The sequence below is a fragment of the Hippocampus comes genome, unplaced genomic scaffold (assembly GCF_001891065.2).
Source record: "Hippocampus comes isolate QL1 unplaced genomic scaffold, H_comes_QL1_v1.1 scaffold149, whole genome shotgun sequence".
NCBI classification, from domain to species: domain Eukaryota; kingdom Metazoa; phylum Chordata; class Actinopteri; order Syngnathiformes; family Syngnathidae; genus Hippocampus; species Hippocampus comes.
The window spans coordinates 519,185-538,972 of record NW_017805235.1 but is presented as its reverse complement, the minus strand read 5'-3'; the positions used below and the strand labels follow the sequence as shown (position 1 = coordinate 538,972).

General features: G+C 46.9%; 5 protein-coding genes across 8 annotated transcripts in view; 1 reads left to right on the top strand and 4 right to left on the bottom strand.

Moving 5' to 3' along the window:
• Nucleotides 1-4,447, top strand: part of tpk1 (thiamin pyrophosphokinase 1) — a 21,188-nt gene extending 16,741 nt beyond the window's left edge. For all 3 annotated transcript variants that reach the window (XM_019869437.1, XM_019869435.1, XM_019869434.1), the window contains one exon: nucleotides 3,426-4,447. In XM_019869437.1, the coding sequence (XP_019724996.1) occupies nucleotides 3,426-3,571 (146 nt within the window). In that variant the 3' untranslated portion in view covers nucleotides 3,572-4,447. The remainder of the gene's footprint in view (nucleotides 1-3,425) is intronic.
• sec61g (SEC61 translocon subunit gamma) lies at nucleotides 4,041-5,337 on the bottom strand. The gene is made up of 4 exons (XM_019869438.1): nucleotides 5,211-5,337; nucleotides 4,782-4,880; nucleotides 4,597-4,699; nucleotides 4,041-4,176 (listed from the first exon to the last, which is right to left on the bottom strand). Exons 2-4 carry the CDS (start codon nucleotides 4,873-4,875, stop codon nucleotides 4,167-4,169), a joined length of 207 nt encoding a protein of 68 aa, XP_019724997.1. The 5' UTR covers nucleotides 4,876-4,880; nucleotides 5,211-5,337; the 3' UTR covers nucleotides 4,041-4,166.
• Nucleotides 5,338-5,885: 548 nt separating this feature from the next.
• LOC109515570 (retinol dehydrogenase 12) lies at nucleotides 5,886-10,178 on the bottom strand. The gene is made up of 7 exons (XM_019869432.1): nucleotides 10,046-10,178; nucleotides 9,561-9,676; nucleotides 7,949-8,104; nucleotides 7,495-7,599; nucleotides 6,633-6,842; nucleotides 6,237-6,429; nucleotides 5,886-6,133 (listed from the first exon to the last, which is right to left on the bottom strand). Exons 1-7 carry the CDS (start codon nucleotides 10,174-10,176, stop codon nucleotides 6,031-6,033), a joined length of 1,014 nt encoding a protein of 337 aa, XP_019724991.1. The 5' UTR covers nucleotides 10,177-10,178; the 3' UTR covers nucleotides 5,886-6,030.
• A 455-nt stretch (nucleotides 10,179-10,633) lies between these two features.
• Nucleotides 10,634-13,499, bottom strand: LOC109515571 (retinol dehydrogenase 12). The gene is made up of 7 exons (XM_019869433.1): nucleotides 13,157-13,499; nucleotides 12,817-12,932; nucleotides 12,505-12,660; nucleotides 12,330-12,434; nucleotides 11,687-11,896; nucleotides 10,923-11,115; nucleotides 10,634-10,851 (listed from the first exon to the last, which is right to left on the bottom strand). Exons 1-7 carry the CDS (start codon nucleotides 13,168-13,170, stop codon nucleotides 10,749-10,751), a joined length of 897 nt encoding a protein of 298 aa, XP_019724992.1. The 5' UTR covers nucleotides 13,171-13,499; the 3' UTR covers nucleotides 10,634-10,748.
• Nucleotides 13,500-15,130: 1,631 nt separating this feature from the next.
• tnfrsf11a (tumor necrosis factor receptor superfamily, member 11a, NFKB activator) overlaps nucleotides 15,131-19,788 on the bottom strand; it is a 10,387-nt gene continuing 5,729 nt past the window's right edge. For both annotated transcript variants that reach the window (XM_019869459.1, XM_019869458.1), the window contains 3 exons: nucleotides 19,703-19,752; nucleotides 18,645-19,563; nucleotides 15,131-15,826 (listed from right to left, as the gene is read on the bottom strand). In XM_019869459.1, the coding sequence (XP_019725018.1) occupies nucleotides 15,561-15,826; nucleotides 18,645-19,563; nucleotides 19,703-19,752 (1,235 nt within the window). In that variant the 3' untranslated portion in view covers nucleotides 15,131-15,560. The remainder of the gene's footprint in view (nucleotides 15,827-18,644; nucleotides 19,564-19,702; nucleotides 19,753-19,788) is intronic.

The following is a 19,788-nucleotide window of genomic DNA, read 5'->3' as shown; positions in this document are numbered from 1 at the left end:
GGGGGGGGCTCACTCGTTGAGTAAGAATGTAGATGCGGCTTGTTGAATCAAGCCCGATGTGCAGTGAGAAGAGAGGAGGAGCAGAGCAGACATTTCGAGAGGCCTGGCGATGACCGTGGCTCGAAGGGATTTTTGTGGAGAGCGCTGTCTAATAAAAGGACTGCACTGCAGTAATGATACTGGAGGGTGGGGAGCGCAATGTACTACTAAATAATGAAGGGACTGCCGTGTGGCAAAGGTAACAATGTAGGAGCCGTGCGCAGAGCTTTCAAATGAAATGCACTCTCGTCATCGCGTGTAACAATTTGAATCCAAAAGGTGGACGGAAGCCCAGCCGTTGTCTCTCTACGGTCATATTCAGGCAACGTCCTTTCTGTGTTGCAGCGGATAAAAACTCATCGATGTATTTATGTTGCAACCCACGTTCAATGCTAACGTTGCAGGTCTTAATAGCTGACGCTGACTTCATTCAATTATTTTGTCGCTCAAGCTTGGCCGCTAATGCCAATGATGATGCGAACTCCGGCTGAGTCGGCTGCCCTCTTGAATCGTCAAGAGCGCGGCCGTATGAACCCGCACGAAATTCTCCAGGCCTCTCTCAGCTTGTTTAATTGGCTCGGCCTACAGTAGCGCTTTTAGACCCCTGCCAATTTATTTGCAAAATGAGCCTTTCCCTGCCTCATTTTCCCTCTCCTTGTGAATTCCATTGCCCTTGATGTAGCCCGCAACCGAGCGGCGGTGCAATCGTCCCCAATCAAGTGAATATGACATTGGATGCCAGCGAGTCTCCCAATGACCCTCGGTGAACCTCAACTGTGCTTTCCAGCCACTGTCCCGACTGTTCGAAATGCGTTCATGATAGAAACGCATCCCTCCACATGCTAGCAAGTCTTCACTTGAATAAAAGGCCTCCGCGAACGCAGGTGGACTCGGACAGCATCGTCTCCTGGTGCGGTAACGCAATCGGAATTAAAAAAAGTAAACTTCTGGGGAAGATGAGATCGCTAAGCCCTTGTTGTTAATTGCAAGCGGGTTGTTCATGAAAAGTCAGCACACCGGTGTACAGCGGAGACCGTTTTAATGAGAACGGCATGAGATGATCCGTTTTGGTGCGGTTCACTTGCAACCAAGAGGAAGCCAAAAAGAAGCCGTTTGACAACTTGAGAGTCCAAGAGCAAAGCAAGCGCACACGTTTCCAAGCAGACGTGATCGAGTTAAACGCTTAATGAGCCAGTTCCTCAAATTGCAGATGAAAAATAGAAAGAACCAAACTATTAAATACGAAAAGGAGCAAGGAAAAGTATGAAGACAGGATTTTCGCTTTAGCGTGTAATGAACACACACACGCTTATGCTTTTTGCGTGTAGAACTGGAGCAATAAATCACCGTTTTTTTCCCCCGCCTGAAATGATTGCACTGCCGCTGAGATGAGGCTCTGTGTTCAGGATTCCGTGTGTTTGGTCTCATGTCGTTACAGTTCTGCACTCGTGTAAATACACGTTTTGAACCGGAACGCCTCTTACTGTATCGGTGACCTTGTCCTCCCGCTGGCACCGCTGTCCACATCGAAACCCCTCCATTAAGTCCAACACGAGGACACTCTCTCATTGGCCACAATCACCACCACCGTCAAGCTCCTATCGACACAATCAAACAATTGCAGCCGTCCTCTGAATGACCAGCAGAGACAACGTTTCCTTCCTTGAAGGTCGACTTAACTCGCAAACTGTTTTTCCCGCTTGACGCGCTTGGACAAATCCGGTGGCAGCATCATAAACCTTGAATAGAAGTGACTGTCCCGGCGAAGCAGACGGTGCTGACGGTGCAAGCGCGAGCGTCGGCGTATGTCATGGGCAATAAATAACCGTCCATAAAGGGAGAAAGGATCGGCGTCACGCTGATCATGTGATACTCACCGGCTTTCTTTGTACAGATCACAATTTGTGATCCTACAAATTGGGTTGGAGTTACCCTATTGCAAGACCTTTTAAGGTATTTATGAAAGGAATTCTTTGCCGTTCCTTATACCCGGCAGTCAGTACAGTGCTTCGAAAGGTCTCTATCAGGTCGACTTTTCAATCTTTGGTCTCTGACCTTTTAATGGTTCGGCCCGAGCGAGAAGTCCTATTTGAGTGTACTGTGCAGTCGTAGCTCCGTCTGAGAATATCGAACAGAATGGACCTTGTCAGATTTCCCTGTCTGCATGCTGACTCCATTTGGAGCGTGTGTGACTCGGCGCTGCTCTCCTCGGGGTCATTTGTTGTGTAAATACGCACCCTCCCTGTACAGCTGCCGGGCCCTTTCAGCAGTGGCGCGCCGGAAATGCAATTACAGGCGGCAAACATCCCCATTGTTATCACTGGAGGGTGTGGCGCTTATTCTCAGCCCCTTGTGCAGCCTATTGATCGTATCAGCTTTGATGGGGGGTGGGGGGGGGGGGGATTACTAATGAAGCAATTTGAAATCCCTGTTCTCCAAGTCAGGTTTCTGTGAAGCGTGCGTGTGTATGGGGGTGGGCGTTATTTGCACACTCGGTGCACGTTTATGTGGGAGGGCCTGAAAAAAAACCTGGAGAACTAAAGGGAGCCCTCTGTCATCCTTCGATGGTGCTCTGCTGCCCCTGGTGTTCATTCTGAATATTACGACTGGCGCTATCATTTTGGCCCAGTGCAAAAGGGTGTGGGACAATTTTCCCAGCAGATGGACCCCTTCAGTCTAATATTTCTCCTCCCACACTTCATGGTTCGGGCTCCCCGCTCACTCAATTATCAAGTAATTCCCCCAGCAGCTTTTCTTCCTCCCCACTCCCCTCCTTTGAGTTTTGTGTCAATCTGCTCCAATACAATGCTTGTTTTGAAGCCTTCGAAGCAGAAGAAGCTGTTTTTTCACGCCCGTTTGATGGGCGCGCAGACGCCTGTGGACAAGCGATTGTCTTCCTTGTTTGACTTTGTTCTCTCGTGTTCTTTTTCCGACGCGTTGTGTATTTGAATGCAATTTGCGGAAGGGGAAATAATGCAATTAATTATCAAGCTATGCTTTTGATGAATCGCGTTCCGCTTATGCGCCTGTGCTTTTTCATGGTTCGTTTCTGAAATTTTTTACTTTGACCGCTAGAGGACACTGCTGGACAGATTTGTCACTTTCTTCTACGGGCATACACGCTGTCCAAGTCTATTCATTCGAAAATGAGGACTAAATATTGGAGATTTATGTGCCTAATTAATTCAGAACCACAATCAGATATTTATTTATTCTATTGACTTATATTCATTCAGTCATGATCATACTTTTGCTGTGTCCAAATTCACAGGGTGCTGTCTGATCACAAATGAATCTGTTTTGCAAAAAAAAAAAAAAAAAAGATGTTAGTCTGACTTGAAGTTGAATGAATTTGTTCCTGATCTGTTCCTGTGTCTGTCGTCCAGACAACCAGGTTCTGCAGTTCGGGAAGCTGGTGAGCACATCCAACACCTATGAGTCGGTATCCCCCGGACAACCCAGGAAGCGCATAACCGTCACCACAGACCAGCCTCTGCTTTGGAGCATGGGCATCCTGAAAGGATTGCAATGACCCATTCGCCCACCTTTTTCTTTTTAAATACCACTTGACCTCCTAAGGGCTGCAACTGAACTGAAGCCTGTCCCAGCTGACGTAGGAGGCGGGGCTCACCCTGCACTGCCCACCATCCAATCACAGGACTGAAATGATGGCAAACAAACATCAAAAATGTTCATTTTTATGCCAAATTCGCTGTAAACTAGGGATCTTGCTCCAGAAAGTAAGACTGGCTTTTGAAACGAATGGCTGAATGTGATGAGGCGCCCCGGCGGTCGACTGGGTTAGTGCATCGGCCTTCCTGTGTGGACGTTGCATGTTCTCCCCATACCTGCGTGGGTTAGACTCCAGTGCGACCCTTGTGAGGATAAGCTGATCAGAAAATGGATGGATGGATGGATGAGGAGATGAGGTCTTTAGTTCTACTCTTCAATCATTTTTTCAAGTGGTTAGCTGTGCTAGTGAGAAAAAAAAGTCACTATTGTTCATCGCCTTTTGTTTTATTTACAAAGTGAAAGAAATGTCAACAGAATGTAAAAATGTCATCCTTCACCCCCCATCACATCACAACTGTACACAGCAGTGTTCTGGTCTCAGATGTTCAGGGCTTTTAACCACCACTGCAAGACAAAATGAGAACAATGTGATTATGCTTTGCGCATACAAATTGGATGTGAAAGCTATAGCATGATTTTGTTTTGGTTGTAACTGTGGCAAATTCAGGTTATACCGGCTTTCATGCCATATAACAAATTTAGTTAACCGATTGCAGATGAATAAGAACCAATTTAATGTGGGATACATTTTGATAGCTGGTGATGACAACTCTGTGTAGTGCAATGATTTCCCACCACTGTCCTGAATAAACTACCCAAATTTGGTTCCATGGTCCAAAATTATTTATTAACTACAAATATTACATCTATTCCAGAGATATAGTGATTTTTTTCTCCTTTGTGCAGTAGGGGCAAAGCAGTTGTGACTTTAACATTCCAATTGAGGGGAATCAACTAAGCGAGACAAAAACGTGTAAGACTTACACAATGATGTTGTTGATGGGGATGTGGATCAATTTAACGAAGAACCCAATGAAGCCCATAATGGCGAAGCCAATCGCCGTGGCCATTGCAATTTTCTGGAATTCTGTCAAGACGAGCAGGAATATTCACAATTGGTACCCGCCTGACCACAAAACAGTGAGCGACGATCCAAAGACTGTACACACCTTTTCTGTCGGGTTTTGTGCATCTCTTTACCAGCCGTATGGAGTCCTTAACGAATTGCCGACTGGGCTCCACAAACTGCATGACTTGATCCATGTTTGCTGAACACAAGAAAGCGTCACAAGAAACGCTATGTTAGCTACAAGCTAACTCAACGCCACCAAACGCTGACGTCGACTTTAGCCTAATTTGTTGATACAGTTTCAACCATCACCTCCAATAATATGCTGTCTTCAAGTAATTTGGAAACTTTGTGACGGAAAAGATGTGGAGTTTGGCGAATGAACATGTATTTGCTTGTATGGCACAGTGAATATAAGATACAACGTCGACGTAAGGTATAAATAAGATAAGCACAAGCTAAAGTAAAGTACATGTTGTTGATTGCACCTGATCATCAATCTACAAGATTGGAGTGGTACAATCCTTACCTTGTCCAACGCCGTGTTTGATGAGAAGAGCTGAGAGAAATGAAGCCACGTCGCTCTGTGGATGGGTTCGAAGAGCTGACGTATACTTTGCACGCGCATGCGCAACAATTCTTTCTCGTTTGTCGCTTTAGTGTGAATTGCTGTTTTCTCTGCCACCTAGCGGCTGGGAGGGATTCATCACACGCAAATTCGTGTTGATGCGTGCATTGTTCTTCTTTTCAGTCAGTTCTTTTGAACATCAGTTTGTGACCGAGTTGTATTTTATTTTCCCATAGGTTTAATTGGGAATGTGAATGGTTATTTGTCAAAGTGTGCCTTTCGAAAGACGGGTGAAGGACAAACCATTTTAGAAAACGGATGGATACATGGATTCTGTCTCTCCTTTTTAACTCCTTTCAATCTTACATCATTTTATTGTTTTTTTTTAATTTATCTTGTGCTGTAACTGTCATCCAAATGTGGTTCATTTTAAATAATTCCTGCCCCGTAGCAAGTCCGTTGGCCAATACCACATTCCAAGGGTGTTAATGGTGTCTCATGTGATTGAGATTAGAACTTAGTTTTTCCTTCTCCAGCCATTGTTCACCCCTACAAATACTCAACAGTGACACGTTGAGGTTAAGTGCATGCGTTGCGTTCTAATCATTTATATTTGAAAAAGAAATATCCACCAAATTTAGACTACTTGTGATGTTTTATAAAATGAATTGGTGAAGACACAACTGTCCAGCAATGTTAATGCCCCTAACAAAAGTGCTTTAAGAATGATGCCTTTTTGCACTTAACATGATACAAAGTCCTTCCTTGGATTATTCATTATTCACTGCCAGGTGATGCCAAGCATGTTGCAGCTGCTCTGCCACAGCTCCCGCGCCAAATCATCATCCGAGGCACTTCTGGAGCACCTTGCAGAGGCACAGTCACTGAGACCACATAAAGAAATGGGATTAAAACATATCCGGTACACTGGGAGATAGCTAAAGAGTGATCGTTTGATCATAACACTGTGGCCTTTGTAAAACGTACCTGAAGTAGCCTCCGCTCTGACTTTCCAGACCAGGCTGCACGGCGCAGTAGAGGGTGGTCTGAGCGCCTTCCACCGTTGTCTTTGTGAAGATGCTGAAGATCTTCACGGCCACCTGGATACATTGGTGCTGGTGCCTCCACAGGTCCGACTGCACCACGCCGGGGTGTAGAGAGAACACGCTTACCCCTGTTCCTGCAAAAAGCATCGGAAAGAACAGCGGTATCGATAAATGCACTTTCTTCTGTGCAAATCCTATCAGCAAAAATGGACATTACAGTATTCACCAATGGTTATAGTGCACCTTTTTGTGGTGTTCCCATTCGATGTCGTCAACGCAAACAATGGGCCTTTCCTGAGCTGAGCGCGTCCTTAGGAGAGTATTTCCACACGCTCACCTTTCAACTTTTTGGCGAGGGCCCGTGCAAAGAGGACATTAGCCAGTTTGCTCTGCCCGTAAGCCTTCACGGTGTCGTAGCTGCTCTCGCTGTTCAGGTCATCCAGTCGAAGGCCGGTCCAGGTGTGAGCCACCGATGCCACCACAACGATGCGAGCCGGAGCGGAAAACTTAATCAGGTCCAGCAGCAGGTAGGTCAGGAGGAAGTGACCTGTTATTTCAGGTTGGAAATATCAAACATTTTTCCTCATTGAGAATGCATCACAGAACTGACTCTTGCCTGAAAAAGCCTAACCCATCTACACTTATGTCGAATGCAAATGTTGCTCTCACTAAAATAGACGTGGGAGGGCAAAATCACGTTTGAGGCGGGCAATTCTCATCAGTTATATGAGATTCAAAGCAGTCGTAAAATCTTTTGAGTTGCTAAATAAAACGCTTTTCGGTCCCCGGGCGCCAGGAACCCTTCCGAAGCCACGATAGAAAATGGATGGAGATGTGTGTGCACGTGTGTGTGCGTGAGAGTGTCTTTGCATATGCATACGTGTGTGGGCTGCCTTGCGGAGCACAGCGCGTTCTCGCTTCCATCAGCTTGGGTTAAAAATACCAACCCAACACGGTGACATGTTGGTGGGTTGTCAAGGATACATGACATCATTTTTGGCGAGTTTATGCGCACAAAAACAACAATGGCTGTCCTGGTCATGAGCCCATTATGTATTTGGGTTAACAATTCATTGACTTCAATTGCTTTCATATGATCGGGCAATAACCTTCAATGTTGAAAATGAGACAAACTATGACTGCCGCTGTTTTCCTGCATGTTCTGTGTTATCGACTTGGTGACAAATTTGCAGACTCACCCAAATGATTGACTCCAAATTGCATTTCAAAGCCGTCAGCGGTCTTGGAGTACGGACACATCATGATGCCTGCGTTGTTGATCAAAATGTTGACTTGTTTCTCCTCTAAAAATAAACACCCAAGCACAGGTTGATGAAGAACGTTTGTCAAATACTCTGGCAGTGACACTGGTGACGCCCAAAAAAACCAAAAAATAACTCCCTCTTGCATCATCATGATAGTACAAAGTCATTGTTTTGCAATGTCTATTCCGTGTGGCCAAAAGTAGGACCTTTATGGACTTTATGTAATCTTATTAAAGAAAGAAGGAAGGAAGAAAGGAAAGAATGAAGGGAGCCACCACCACATTATTTGACAGTTCCGTTCTCATGCAAAATGGGAGCAAAAGCAGAAATGTCACGTGGAGATTTTTGCGTTCATTATATGACGTCCCAGAAAGCCAACACAGCCGACCTTTGAGGATGAGCTCAGCAAAGGCTCGAATGGACCTGCTGTCCGAAAGATCCAGTTTCCTGACAACCACATTGTCATTCGCGGTGTCTTCCACAATCTCCGATCTCGCCTCCTCTGCTCTTTCCAGGTCCCGGCATGCCATGATGATGCGGGCACCTAAAAAGAGAAAAGAAAATGCAATGCTCGTCATAGAACACATCGTGAATCTCCCACACTTTTGTTTTCGTTGTTGTCACGTGTACGCAAGTTAAGAATGTACACGTTTTAACTGACAGTGCAAAAAGTGATCGTATCATTAAATGAACTTGTGTTGAAGTACAGTAGAGACTCATCATGGACAACAAAACCCACTTCATTGACATTCTTGTGGGACACAAATGATGGTACCTTCTCATTCATGAACATACATACAGCACTACACGACACTAAACCACACGTGCACACGCGCACCCACACCCACACACACACACACACACACACACACACACACACACACACACACACGCAGCCCATCAGTTATGGAAGAGAAGAGTGATTACTCAGTGGCTGTCTTTGTTTTTCTCCTGCCGGTCCCATGTGGGAAAACTCGGTTACTCCCACATTGCCTCAAAGGCCAAGTTCACTTCATTAAAATAAAGCAGACAACAAGCTGTTGTCAATGTGCTAAATGCACCAAAGGCTCAATATTCAGACTAATGAGTCGGTGTGATTTTCCCGTTGCATTTTAAGAGGGGACAAACACACCAAAAAAAAAAAAACCAAAACATTTGAATGAGAACACAATCATCATTGGGTGGGAGGCCGTCTTTGCAGTTTCAACCAGTTTGGTCATCACTGTGTTGTGTAACCCTGTTGACATGCATCATACTGAGTTGTTGGTCATTTATCAAGTAAATGTAAGCAAAACACTGCATGCAACATTTTTTTGAATCGGGTCACATGTGACAACAACATTTTTGAGACCTCGCTCCAGTGTGTGTGTGTGTGTGTGTGTGTGTGTGTGTGTGTGTGTGTGTGTTTGTGTGTGTGTTTGCATGTGCGTGCACGCGTGCGCGTGTTGGGTTCAGTCTCCCATTTTTCTTTTGTTTCCCGTCTGGCACCAGAAGGGAGCAGCACCTCACAATGCTCCCTCTGTGCCCCATTTTGATGCATCATCTATCTTCCGTCACTTGACCGGTGGAGTGTTAAATCGCATGCTGGTTTTGGGTTCGACAGTACATCACCTGGCGTCCTCTTACGGTGCGAGGGAAAACAATCCAAACATGTTGATGAAAGCCGTTTCAGTGGAAGGAAGGATTAAACTTGATTATTTGGTGGAGGTCAGAGCATGAGGGTCACACTTAAGTCTGCTTACATTTTGCAGCTTTTGGTTCATGACTGGAATGTGCTAGTCGCACGAGGAAAGGGGGAGATGAACACCGGCGGCAAACGTCGTATTTGTTGGAGTAAGTCAAGACACGAAAGGACGGAGAGAGTCGATTGGACGTGACACGAGACAACACAGGTGAACCCCAAGAGTGAACAGATGTGCGAGCGAGGCCAAACCCTAAACATAAAGAAACCCGAGGAAAGCTCGTCATTGCAAGAGTAACACTCATCCAGGTTGTCGTACCTCTGGCGGCCAGGTCTCGGGCGGTTTCCTTGCCTATGCCAGTGTTGGCTCCGGTGATGACGACCGTTTTGTTGTCCAGCCTCTCCTCGGATGACCAGCGGTGACAACACACAGCTCTGGGCCGCAAACAAGCAAAGTTTCCCCAATTGAGTGCATTTGCATCATTACAAACCAAAGTATGGAGATTTCAATCAGGAAGTTATTTTATAATGCGCTTTAAGAACGCATTGTTTCAAATACACAATTTGACAATCAAAGGAGCGACCTGGTTAGTTAAGTTACCCCCACTGCTAACTTTATTTGCTTGGTCGGAACTCGACTCAAAGCAGCGCAATGCATCCCACGTACAGTAACGTATGAGTCACTTGGCAAAAGCAAGCAGTGTCGCAAGCGTTGAAACACATAACTCAGGATCAGCCGGCGTTAATCACCTTAAAATTATGATTGTTTTGTTTCCCCCCCGCTCTGCACTCGCCATGTCCTACCTGCAGCTCATCATTCCTCCAAAGCTACGAATCCCCCCCTCACGAGATACCGATTGGCGCAACTCAAGAAAGAAATGAGCAATCGGTCTTCGCGCAGTTTGCAACATCATCATCATCATCATCCTCATCATCAACATCCTAGTCGTCGCTCCTCACAGCCCCGCCCACCCGAACCTCACATCATCAGCGTTGAGCCAATCAAGTAGCGAGCTGGCACATAATTGCTGCAATTCGCTCAATTCCAAATTGTCAAGCAGACAGACGCTCCACCCACTGTGACCACCACCCTCAAACCTTGCGCTCGCATCCTGCTGGCCATTTAAGGGAGAGTGCATTTAGATTGTGGATTCAAATGGCATTTCATGTTCCAATCGCTCCTTTTCGTTCAAATGACATTGGGAATACACGTATTACTGTTCGACTGCCCGTTGCAGTACTGCTTTCTGGCCACTTGGGGTCCTCCTCAGCCCACCCAAAAAGCCTCCCAATGCTCATGACAGAAAGATAGATGGATACCCACAGAATTGGTTAGCTAAGTAAATGTCAGCCATACATGCCCAAACTAACAGAAAAAAAAAACCCATCAGACTTTTGCTCAATAGTATCTTTTAATCATTTGAGAGACCTGCAATGTCAGCCTTTGTCTTTTTTTTCAGACACATGTTCTGAGCACCGAGCATCAGCGTGAGATCGCTCTTCATGTTCATCTCCAACGGATGCCCAGCAAGTGGCAGCTGGCAGCCCACAGTTTTAAAGCCGTGCCATCGTCGCGCCCGGCCCTGCAGCCCTTGGAATAGGCACAATCCCTGCAAGGAGACGCGAGGCATTGATGTGATCCATTCAGATGGAGCAAGACAGGCGGGCCCCGCAAACTCACTTGTAGTGCCCTCCGTTCGTCAATTCATTCTCAGGAGTGACCACGCAGTAGATAGTGGTGTAGGCCCCCTCTGCCGAAGTCTTGAGCAGACCGGAAAACATTTGGATGATTTCTGCCATCGGCCACCCGATGTGCCTGGTTATCTCAGTGTTGACAGTGCCGGGGTCCACCGAGTAAGCCGTCACCCCTAATGCTGGAAGCCAAGTGTGTTTCGCTCAGAAATGATTGTAAAACGTTGCCGACGATTTTATGACCTTTTTGATGCCAGTCGTGCAATATATGGACCAAGAGTGCCCAAACTACAGACGGGGGCGGCCATTTGGTGTGGCTATACAGTCAGAAATCTGCGGAGCCCAAGTTAACACAGAGACAAACGACCATTCGCGCTCACAATCACACCTAGGGACAGTGTAGAGTGTTCCATTAACCTGCCACGCATGTTTTTGGAATGTGGGAGGAAACACAGGCGCGGTGGAAAAGGGCCATATGTCTCCCTCAATCGCACTCCTCTGCCGAATCAAGTACATAAAACAAACAAACTTTTTGCTGAGCCTAAAGGCTACGCAGTCCTCTCACTGCTGCTTCTTAAAGACAAACATTGTATCCTCAAAGCGTGCTTGATTCCTTCTTATTCCCTCGCCAAAAGCACTTGCGGTGAAAGCATGAGACTCTCACGTTGGGAAACGGGCCGACCCATTCCCCCCCCGCACGGTGGCGAAGAAGGCCAAGAGGCACAGAGAGAGAATCAAAACGACACATCATACCCTCAGTCCTCTTGGCTAGCTCTCTGGTAAAGAGAACGTTAGCCAACTTGCTCTGGGCATAAGCCCGCGCGGGGTGGTAGTTGTTCTCGACGGCCAGGTCGTCAAACTGGATCCTCCCCATGATGTGAGCGATGGAGGAAAGGGTGATGACCCGGGAAGGCGCCGAGTGCTTGAGCAAGTCCAGCAGCAGGAAAGTTAGGAAAAAATGACCTGGAAGGGTGCAGATCAAGGAAACGGTGTGAGGAATTTGCTCTGATCAATCAAGCACGACCCTAATCTTACCTGTTTGCTCGACTTCCTCTCAAGGTTAAATTGAAATTGGAATGTTGAAGCGACCCTTTATAAATGTTGCCTCGAAATCTAAATCCTAATCCCGAACTTCAATGTCAAATTGAACTCTTGTTTGAATCTAAATTCACAATTAATGCTAATCTTCAAATTCAGATTGCGTACAGAGTGTGAGTACTTTTGCCAACAAATCCGGCAGTGCTGGCAAGATTCAGGGAATAGTTGAAATCACTTTTGGCGCAATCCTACCAATCAACCAATCGGCCTACCATTAACCCTCAAGTCATTCGTGACACCCCCCGCCGCCTTTGATTTCTGATGGAAATGATCGTCAAAGAGACCACCGTTTTCATACCCAAGTGATTGACTCCAAACTGCGTCTCAAATCCGTCCACGGTGGTGGCGAAAGCGCAAAGAGCCACGCCGGCGTTGTTGATCAGGTAGTGCAGAGCCTTCTCGGCTGCAATTCAAATGTATTTTTGTCAAACGTTGGATCTTTCCGGCAACGCGCGAGCACGCGCGCCACCCACTGTTGTAGATGTTCTCGGCAAACTGGCAGATGGATTTGGTGTCGGCCAGATCCAGGTGCCTGGCGACGACTTTGGCGCACGACACCTCCCTCATGATGTCGCGGGCCGCCTGCTCTCCCTTCGCCATGTCCCTGCAGGCCAGAATCACCCTTGCGCCTGCAAACGGATTGGAACGGATAAGATAAGGAGGTTGCGCAAGGTGCCCGCGCGCATTGAAATCGCAGGAAGGGCAGACGAGATAAGTCTGCGGCAGCTACATTGGGAAGGCCTAAAAGCGCAAATCAGAAGACGCCGTCCATTTGTCTGTCTTGCCTCTGGCCGCCAGATCTTTTGCCGTCTCTTTGCCTATTCCCGTGTTGGCACCGGTTACGATGGCCGTCTTTCCGTCCAGACGCACGTCGGACGACCACTTGGGGATTAACAGAGACCTGATGAGTCACAAATGGCACATTGTTTGCGGCTAAATGGAAACATCAAACATGTGCGACCTCGCCGTGATCCCAGCCTTGCAAAATGTTGACATAAACTTAACTTTTAAACTTCTTGTCAAGAAATGCCTGGTTGATGATCACGTACGCAAACGCAGCAATTGTCCCCCACCCCAAAGGTACAACAATTGTCTTCTTTTGGTTTAGTCTGTAAAGTTTCTTACCTTATGGCTTGCATCCTAATGCTCTTGATATGCGGCGAAGAAGTTATTCTGAATGACGAGGCACAGACGCAGAACGACGGCGGACGCAGAAATGAGATTCCGCCGTCTTTTAGAGAGGCAAAGAGCTTCTCTCTTGTGATTGGAACTAATCAATTGAATCAGGATATCGAGGGGGATCACATGCTCTTTTTTCACCAAAAGCTCAACAAAAAGGACGATTCATACATTCCAGGTTGGAGAGGCGTATTGACAAATAGTTACATCGCAAAAAAAAAAAAAAAAAAAAAGTTGACAAGCTGATGGAATAAATCCAGAGACACAAAGCGTGTTCACGAAACTCGCTGATGAACAGAACAGATCTTGTGGTGTTGGACGGGGTTCGGCTAAAGACCCCAAAAAATGTCAAAATTGTATTGAAATGCTTCCATCGAGTTCCAGGAAGTTGGGGATTCAATGCCGGCACGCATTAATCTGTAGCTCTGAGGAACTTAATGTTCATGTTGTCTCTGCAGGTTATATAAGACATTCCTGCAATGAAACGGTCAGAAAAATGGGATCAGTTCCTGGTTAGTCTGAAGATTTTAAAGAAATTTTAAAAAAAATTGAAAGATATTATTTGGGGGGGTAAAACATCAAGTTGGAAAACTGATTTTTTTTTTTTAAACAATTTCTCCTTTGTGAGACAAATAAAGGTTGTCTTATCTTATTTACTCCATGCAACCACTTGACGCAATAAAATGGAGTAAATTCAAGTTCCCTTTGCTTTCCGTTGTCTGATCAATGGGATCGCACCAAAACCTCCGACGTCCTCCTTTATGCGAAACTCTGCTCGACGCCATCACGTCAAAGGCGAACAGGGAAATTGAACCCCTCACACCCACAGGTGACACAGCTGTAATTTCAGTCCCACACCAATGTGGATTTTTAGGTGCTTTCCACTACAGGAAGGTCAATCGGACAGTTCACTTAATCCTGTCAAGTGAAGCACTTTTCGATGAGGATCAATGGCCTCATTAGTCATTGTGTGAATATCGAGTGGGCGCAGCATGATAAAGGAAGCGCATGCGTTCCGCACCAGTGTCACAGCAGGGGAGCTTCGATGTGAAGGCTGCGCGCCACTTCCTGTTTGAAAGCCTTGAAATCACAGGAGACAAGGTGCTCATTTCTGGTCATTGAAAAAGAAAAAAAAAAAAAAGGTTGTACAGCCCAGCTCTTCTCTCACGTGGTGCCCAACGGGAGGGTGGCCAGCAAGATGGTGGTGGCTCACCAAGTCCTTGCAGCTGCTGGAAATCCTCCTATGCCTGATGAAAGCATGCCTGTCTGCTGACAGCGAGCGCAAGAAGCACCGAGGCCCCACGTGTAATTAACTGCGCCTCAAAAAGAATCGACAGCATAAATGCATGGCTCTTTGCTTGTCATTTTCCCATCCCAGAATAGCAAAGCTCACAGAGAGAGAGAGGCCGCAAAACACAGGAGGGGCGCCGGCCATCTTTTGAAGGGATGAGATGCAAGACACTTTAATTTCACTCAAAATAATTCATTTTGTCACCCATTGCAATTACTTCCATTGTCCCGGTTGCTAACAGAAATGGCTGGAATGTTCATTCTCCACATAGACAGTTTGCTTTTTGTCCCCCCCCATAAAAAGGATGAATTAATCCAAAAAAAACAATGCCACTTTGCAAATTTGTTTCAAACAAATTACAAAAAACACAGATTCCTTTTCTTCAATAAAGCCTGCATGTTAAAACATACTCAAAATAAAAATAGCTTATCAAATGCACAGCATTTTCCCAAGAGAAACCGCACAAATGGTGCAGTATGAAAACAAATCATACAGAGATTTTCCCAAGAGAAACCGCACAAATGGTGCAGTATAAAAACAAATCATACAGAAAAAAAACAAAAACAAGATTCATACCAAAACTGGATGTGTCGGTTTATTATTATTATATCGATATTTAAAAAAAAAAAAAACTTTCAATGGAAGAAAGTTTCTCTGAGAAACGCGAGTTAATGCTTTTCTTCGACAAGTTTGGACATCTTCCTTCTCATGGAGCAAGCAGATTAAATTCCCCCACCATCAAAACATTTACTTTCATGGTACGATTTTATCACGTTTGTCTTCGAGCGTTTGGAGCATTTCCAAAGTGTCAAATGATCCCTTCTAAATGGTACAATTGAAACGTGCTTACTGAGAGCCTGCCAGTCTAAACTGTAGTTAGCACAATCATGCAATGAACTCGCGACCAGAACAGGGTGGGATAGGCTCCAGGTCACCCCTGACCCTGAGAGGACAAGCGCTTTCGGAAAGCTTTGGATGGGCTGGGCTGTTAAAACGGTTGGAATGGCGAGACGCTTGGACGGCGTCATTGCGCGACTGCTTTGGTTGCCATCTCGACACTTAGGCGCTCGTTTTCGGGGCGCGCGCCGGGTCATCCCGCAATGGCTTTTGGATAATCGAGTTCCCCGCTGACCTCACGCTACTCTGGAAAAACGGCGCCGTCTCATTGGCCTCTTCTTGCACAGGACTCGCAAAGTCGCTTTCCAGTGGCGCGCCGTCACTTCCGAGAGACGCGGGACCGACGTAGACGACGATGACGTCGCCGCTGAAGTTCACCACCTGACCGCTGGAGATGAAGGTGGTGTTGTGATTCCCCGACACTTGACCTAGTAGAGACAAGAGAGCCGTGAGCGCACGAAGAATATGATGCTCGGTTTTGATTGACAGTCCAAAAGTCACTCATTGAAGAACGTGTTGATTGTTGGATTGTAGTCTTCTTTCATTTGCTTCGACTTGACTACAAGGCGTGTTTTTACACACCGGCAGCTGCATCCGAGCAGGCCCAATAAACAAAAAAAAGCGTGTTTCTATCTGGGAATCTTTTTCTCACTTTAAGGCCTCTGCTTTCCACTCCCCCGGCCGACTTTGCCGCCTACGCGAGGAGACCACCAAGCAAACATCTGATACGAGCAAACAGGCAGACGCCTCGACTAGAAAACACACAAAACGAAGCCGCAGCAGAGGCTGGCGAGCAGCGTCTTTTTTTCCTGGAATAGCCGCGTGAGAGGTGGAACTTGAAAAATATGTCCTACCACCGCAAGTTTGAAAACAAAGCTCTCTGGAATCCGCTTCTCTTCATCCCTTCCAATATCTGGCTGATTTCTCTGGATGCCCGACGACAGCGGCATACTTTCATTTCAGACCGAGCCGAGCGCGGACAGAACATCTCGGCAATGTTGTTCTCTCAAAGGAGAAGTCCTTCGAGGCCAGACGTCGTCTACTGAAGCATATACGGAGCAGACCGGTGACCTTGAGCTTAAAATAGAATTTGCGGGAAGCCCGTCTAATGCACGCGTGATGGGAAATGGCGTTTGTTTCAAGTGTGTAATTATGGGATCCCGTCATCAGTGAGAGTCTCGCAGATTTGCGTGCGTGCGTGCGTGTTGGGTGGATGGGGCTATAAAAGTATTACTCAAGCTGAGCACATCTTGCTACAATTAAAGCTGTGGTCACTTTACGCAACCCTATGAAAGTCTGCGTAAACAGGAACTCTGTCAACGGCACGGCTCACACTGCCTCTCACACACACACACACACACACACACACACACACACACACACACACACACGATCCCTTTGTTTTCTTTGCAAGTGCTGCAGGAGACACAGAGGAAATCTTAGTCAAAGCGTTTGCTGCCACCCAGCGAACATGACAGGAAGTGCATCTCTCACACGCACGCACGCACGCACACACGCACACGCACGCGCACGCACGCGCGCGCACGCACACACACACACACACACACACACACACACACACACACACACACACACACACACACGCCGTTGTATGTCTGAGTGTGGTTCTTGTGGTCCGTTTTCTTTCAAAAAACACATAAGTATCCTATTCCTTTTTGGGGGGGTTTGTGTGGTCCAACATTCCTGAAATTGGTGGAACCTACGGTACGTACTGTCTTGAAAAGCAACTTACCTTGTAACTTAACTCCATTCTCGACGATCTGGTTTTATTGACTGTGGGCTTGTGATATTATCCCATTCGGGAAGCAATTGTAAACATAGACAATGTCGTTGTTTCTTATTAGTCTCCAAATATTTGGACCTCACTTTCAAAAAGGAAAGTCAAAGCTGTTTCCATGGTGACCCCCAAAGATCTACTTTTGTGGTGCAGTATATTGTTGGCCCCTACTCAAAAGACCACGACAACTGTGTTCACTTTAGCAGTTAGCAGTCGTGCTCGTATGAGTCGTGCACTCGGAAAACCAAACTTGAATTTTGGACGCTACTTTAGCTTAGTTTGTTTGACTACTATTTGGGTATTTACTTTCTTTCATTTTTAGTATTTTCAGTCTTATCGCCAATGATTGCACATGGCTCTCATGCATCATTTTTTTTTTTTTTTTTTAAATGATTATTTCAGTCTACAGAGTGAGAGGTGCTTTATGTTCAAAAAGTTTACGTTTTTATTGCGTGTTTTTTCGCAATGGTTTGCTGTTTTCTCACGTTTCCTCAGAGGGAGCCCTCCGCTCCAGGGACTGTGGTGGACCATGCGGCCACGCAGTCGCCATGCATGCAGGCACCTGCTGGACAGCCGTCATTGCTGGCGGTCTGCGGCGGTGGCCTGCGATTTGGTCCTGGTGCAGAGGGCTCCACAAAATGGTCTTTTCTCACGAGATGCTCTGTACCCAGCCTCGGATCTATCCATCTATTCATATCTAAATCCACATCTATGTCTATGTCTGTCTGTCCATATGTGTGTACATGTATTGTTTGGGTCCAGGGGAGATTCCAAAATCACAATTTGGGTCAAGAGAAAAAGGTACTTGGAGAAATCCTGCTTTAAACCGACTGCAAGCATTCTGCGCAAAAGTGGGATTCGTGGAGGTCTCTCGTTTTGGCTTCTGTGAGAAATATTCAACAGATGAGCCGTGCGATGCCGCAACTTTCCAGTAAAACCCAACATACATTTCATGTCTGTTATTCTTGGTGGGCTCTTGCAGCTTTTGTGTAGAAACCCCAAAACTGGGAGTGTATCAAATCGTGTACGAGCACCGCTGCGTGGCAGAACAGTCCGGCTGCCTACACAAACAGTGCAGCCCATCCACCTGGCAAACAAGCGTGCACACTCACTACTGCATGCTTTCAGTTTTGTTTTGTTTTTTTTTTCCAAATCAGTCGTGAGTACTCAAGTTCCAAATAGGCATCTCTGTTGTGCCATGAAAGCGGTTCTCTTGGCAAAACTAGTGATTCGTGCAGTGCCATTAAATGAGCTTGATTTTTAGCTGACTGCTCACTAAAATAATAATGTTTACTTTTGTCAGATGGGTAGCCTACTCATTCAACGCGTTTATTATTGTGCTTGAACATTTGCACGGTGTCCTATATATTGATATATATCGCCAAAATCACTCAGTACAGCAGCGCAGTTGTACGGCACGTTGTTGTTGTTTTTTTTTTTAAACATACCTGAGGTAAGAGTTGGTTCTGCCAGCTGACTCTGGAGGCTTCCAGGCGGGCACTGGAGCTCTCTATCTACTGACAGGAGTGTTTTTCCTCTGCTGTCCTCCAGCGACGCCCCGTAGCGTTGCTCCTGACCGGAGGCCTCCTGAGGCCTCTCTGAGTAGAGATCTCCAATCGACGAGGAGGACTTCAAAGGGCTAACTGAAGTCATCACCGAGGGCCCGCTGTTGTCTGTCGACGAGGAGTCTGTGCTTTCCAGTCTGTAATATCCCTTCTGCTTCACCGGCGACATGTCTTTCAGGTGACCTTTGAACTCGGGTCTTGCCCTAGCCTTGCTCAAAGGCGCGCAGAGTTCAGGGAGCGAGCCGGACGACGCAGGACTGGCCGAGGAAGAGCGCAGGAGAGGAGGTGAAAAGGAGACAAGAGAGGCGATGCTTGGTTCACTCGTGAGCACGTGTGCATCGCTGACCGCATCGCTGACCCCTCCGCTCTCCTCCTCCTCTGGCCTCCTCTCAACATGCAGGCCACCGCAGGAGCAAGTCCAGGGGCTTCCTGGACTGACAGCTTGGCTACAGTCCTCATTCTCCCCGACTTCCAGAGGCTCCCGGACCTGAACGCTGCACACGCAGGAACCCGGCAACAGTGGAGAGACGCTGGTGTGTTCCTCTTCCTCGGAGACCTCCTCGGGACCACCAGAACCTTCGCTTCGTCCCTCTGTCACCACCTCCCTCTGTAAGCCTTCATTCGCGGTGGCGGTGGTCTGAGGGAGGGAGACCGTAACAGCGGGAGTGCAGGGGACTGAGGTGCGAGGGGGCTCATCGCCATCGTTGGTTTGAGGGGCTTGGCGGAAGAGTTTGGTTGTCTCACACGGGATGTACTTGAGGCTGCCTCCTGCCCCGCTTTGATAAAGAGGGGCCAAAGTCTCCTAAACCGGCAACAAATAAAACATGATGTATGTTTTACAGTCAACAGCTAACTTTTGGCCAGAAAATGCTCGAGCGCCCTGGCCCGTGGCTCCCAATCGCTCATTGGATCGGAATTGTTTGCCGGAAATGTCATCTTACCTGCTGTATCCTTGTCCTTTTTAGATTCTGCACGCACGATCGCAGGTTAACTAAAGATGGGGTGGAGATGGGGGAGTGTGGGGGGG

Excerpts from the sequence above, each read along its gene's own strand:
- LOC109515570 (XM_019869432.1), bottom strand. The coding sequence starts at position 10,176 with ATGATGAGGATGATGATGATGATGATGTTGCAAACTGCGCGAAGACCG. Across the intron at positions 8,105-9,560 it reads CCGAGACCTGGCCGCCAGAG|GTGCCCGCATCATCATGGCA; the intron begins GTACGACAACCT and ends TTCTCTTTTTAG. Across the intron at positions 6,134-6,236 it reads CAGAGCGGAGGCTACTTCAG|TGACTGTGCCTCTGCAAGGT; the intron begins GTACGTTTTACA and ends ATGTGGTCTCAG.
- LOC109515571 (XM_019869433.1), bottom strand. Across the intron at positions 12,435-12,504 it reads TGCCGAGAACATCTACAACA|CCGAGAAGGCTCTGCACTAC; the intron begins GTGGGTGGCGCG and ends TTTGAATTGCAG. Across the intron at positions 11,897-12,329 it reads GTTTGGAGTCAATCACTTGG|GTCATTTTTTCCTAACTTTC; the intron begins GTATGAAAACGG and ends GCACCCTTCCAG.
- sec61g (XM_019869438.1), bottom strand. The coding sequence starts at position 4,875 with ATGGATCAAGTCATGCAGTTTGTGGAGCCCAGTCGGCAATTCGTTAAG. Across the intron at positions 4,700-4,781 it reads CACAAAACCCGACAGAAAAG|AATTCCAGAAAATTGCAATG; the intron begins GTGTGTACAGTC and ends TCGTCTTGACAG.